General features: G+C 42.5%; 1 protein-coding gene across 1 annotated transcript; it reads left to right on the top strand.

Annotated features, from left to right (window-relative positions):
- The first annotated feature begins 791 nt into the window (after positions 1–791).
- LOC133909378 (small ribosomal subunit protein mS80 (rPPR6)-like) lies at positions 792–2929 on the top strand. Its single transcript, XM_062351780.1, has one exon. It carries the CDS (start codon positions 863–865, stop codon positions 2663–2665), a length of 1803 nt encoding a protein of 600 aa, XP_062207764.1. The 5' UTR covers positions 792–862; the 3' UTR covers positions 2666–2929.
- The last annotated feature ends 439 nt before the right edge of the window (positions 2930–3368 follow it).

Consider the following 3368-nt stretch of genomic DNA (forward strand, 5'->3'; position numbering starts at 1 on the left):
AGATGTAATATGCAGTGTAATGTTAAATCTTGATGTAATGAGAAATAAATAGAACTAACTGGTACTTCAACATCTCAGGTTAGAGAGAATATGAGAGGGGAAATGGAGCTATGAACAGTAATATACCGCAATCAAGGGGTGTGTATGTTTGAATTCGAATCGAATACAAAACAAAATATCATATAAAATGATAAAAATACATATAAATAGAACATTATAAATAAACTACTTTTCACCATATAACATAGTGTTGAAAATAATTTTAAAAATTAGTCCATCACATAAGAAGAATATTAGTGAATTTTTTCATATTTTTTAAAATTTATTTGAGGTCCTAACAATTGTTAAAAATTATGAAAATAGTTATTTTTTGAGAATTTTAGTTTAAATTATGCATAGGTTTTTTGGTTGAATCTAATTAAAATAGGTTGCACATGGATTATAAAATATATACAAATTTTTAAAGATTTTTGGAGCAACAAAAAATCACTATTTTATACAGAAAAGATATAAGAAAAAATAAAACTATAAATAGTACTTCTGCACAATATTGTTCATACAGGGGTTTACCGCCCTGTGATGTGATGAGGCGACAACCATCAGGACGGTAAGACACTATCATGCTAACATAGGTGCTTACCACTTTTTTAAGAAGCAGTAAGGTACTAAACATTGTATGAAAGGACGATAGAAGTTTATTCTTACAATTTTTTTTTGATAGAGATGTATTTATTTAAATATTAATGTTAGAAAATATAAAAAGTAAAAAAAAAACTCCCCCTCCACGACTGCTACTCCTCTACTACGCAGTACAACCACTAGAACACCTCGCCGCCGCCGCTCACCGAGGACGACGGCGACAATGTGGCGTTCGCGAGCTCGTGCTCTCCTCCTCCTCCTCCGCCCCTCCATTCCCAGGTCATCTCCGCCGCCACAACCACCGCATCCCACTCGAACCCTAACCCGAGTCCCACCTCCACGCCCTCTCTCCCGCTTCCTCTCCTCCTCCCCGGATCCCCTCCCCGATGCATCCTCCTCCTCCTCGGATCCCCTCCCGGACGCCTACGCTTCTTCGTCCGCCGGTGCCCTCGCTGATGCCACCGAGGCCGGCGAGGACAACCTGAGCTCTATGTGGGAGGAGGCTGGGGACGCCGACGACATCTTCGCCTCCTCGGGTGGCGCCGATGCGGTCGCCGACGAGGAGGAGGTCGAACGCGTCCGCGCCATCGTAGAGGCCACTCCCGAGGACAAGATCGCCTCCGCGCTCGCCGACATGGTCGTAGACTTCAACGAGCCGCTCCTCGCTGCCGTCCTCCTCGCTGCCGAGCAATGCTCCTGTAAGAAGCTAATCCTCTTGTTCAACTACGCCGCGAAGAACAACCCCTCTGCCAAGAGCCTCTCGAATCTTGAGATCCTCGTGAGCAAGGTCGCTGATTCCGATGAGATTTACAAGATGGACGCGTACTTGCTTTGGGATTTGGTTAAGGAAATTGGCACTGTGCCAGGATTGGTGAGCACTCCGTTGTTGAATGAAATGATCGCAATATTTTGGAAGCTCGAGAAGTCGAAGGCGGCGCTGGAGGTGTTTGCCATGTTCGATGAGTTTGGTTGTACTCCGGACAGCGACACCTATTATCTGGTGATTGAAGCAGCTCGAAAGAAGTCAATGTTCCGTTCTGCATGGGAAGTTTGTGAGAAGATGATTGGCTCTGGTTACTTCCCTAACGGCGAGAAGGTTGGCAAGACCTTGACTTTCCTTTGCGAGGGGAAGAAGACGAAGGAGGCACATTCATTATTCCTTGCAGCGAAGGAGAAGAAGATTCAGATCCCAAAATCGGCCTTGGATTTCCTTGTTGTTGCTTTGGCGAGGAATGATGAGACCATTGGTACCGCTCTGGAGCTGCTGGAAAAGTACCAAGGGGAGTCTCTTAAGCATGCAGGCAAGTCCTTTGCAACGGTTATACATGCTTTGTGTAGAACAAACAAAGTGGATGATGCAAATAATTTGCTGACGAGGATGGTGCTGCTCGAAGATTACCAAGGGGAATCTCTTAAGAATGCAGGAAAAACCTTTGCCACAGTTATACATGGTTTGTGTAGGAAAAAGAAATTGGAGGATGCAAAAACATTGTTGATGAGGATGGTGAATCTTGGTCCAGCTCCTGGTAAAGCGGTGTTTAATTTTGTCATCACAGCATTGTCTAAAGAGGGAGAAATGGAGGATGCAAAAGGTTTGTTGAGAGTGATGGAGAGCCAAGGTCTCAGTCCTGATATTTATACTTACAGTGTGCTCATGAGTGGCTACACAAAAGGAGGCATGGTTGATGAAGCCCATGCTCTACTTCGTGAAGCTAAGAAGATTCATCCGAAACTAAACAGGGTTAATTATCACATACTTATTCGTGGATACTGCAAAATAGAGGAGTTTGGGAAGGCCATTGAGTGCCTAAAGGAGATGAGGAAAGATGGGCTGCAGCCAAATGTGGATGAGTATGACAAACTGATTCAGTCATTGTGTCTCAAGGCTACAGACTGGAGAACAGCTGAGAAACTCTTGGAAGAAATGGAGGATAGTGGATTGTGCCTTAAGGGTATAAGTCGCAGCCTCATAGCTGCAGTCAAGGAGTTGGAAGGGGAGGAAATGCAGTCAAGGGCAAGCCAGTAAGCATAGTTTCTTTAGGATACACTTGGAGCGATACGGCTGCTAATTATTTTTTAGGCTGCTCTTTCTTTTTTGAGCTCTGCATCTCTGGTGAGCTTGCAAGAAACAGCATCTTTTGTGCCTGTGTCTGTTTGTTGTTATTTACTGCAATAATTTTGCATTTGTATTTAAATGCTAGACTGATAAAGAGGAGTATTTAGTTTGGTCTGGAACTGATGTGTCTTCACTGTATGAGAATTTCTATATATCGTTCTACATTTGGTCTCATACCTTGTCATCCTGTAGTAGGCACTGGGGATCTGATTTATGGAGTTTCTTCTCGTCATGCCTTATTTAGGAACATAATGAATAACTAGCCTGCAAACGAAATTTATTTTATGGAAATACTCTTTTTACATTTTGTGATTTAGGACGGCATTTATTGATTGTTTAGTAACCTAAATGTCACATTTCATGTTACCTCTTATGGCTTTTGAATTGCAACCACTATTTTCAATATAATTCAAGTGCATGACTGGAATTGTGTTTATCAGATGATTTCCGTTAAGATAATTCAGTCTATCATTTTGTTGCTTCAGCTCAAACCACAAGGACTAGTAGTTGCTTGCTCTCTACCCCCTTGCTTCACTTGTGTCAAGATTTTGATTGTGCATTGTGTTAAGTGATTTATCTGCCAACTTTATTGTCTGCTATCAATTCAGTATCT

This window comes from Phragmites australis, chromosome 2 (genome assembly GCF_958298935.1).
Source record: "Phragmites australis chromosome 2, lpPhrAust1.1, whole genome shotgun sequence".
In the NCBI taxonomy this organism is placed as follows: domain Eukaryota; kingdom Viridiplantae; phylum Streptophyta; class Magnoliopsida; order Poales; family Poaceae; genus Phragmites; species Phragmites australis.

What these genes read in the sequence shown, in the direction of transcription:
- LOC133909378 (XM_062351780.1), top strand. Translation starts at nt 863, where the DNA reads ATGTGGCGTTCGCGAGCTCGTGCTCTCCTCCTCCTCCTCCGCCCCTCC.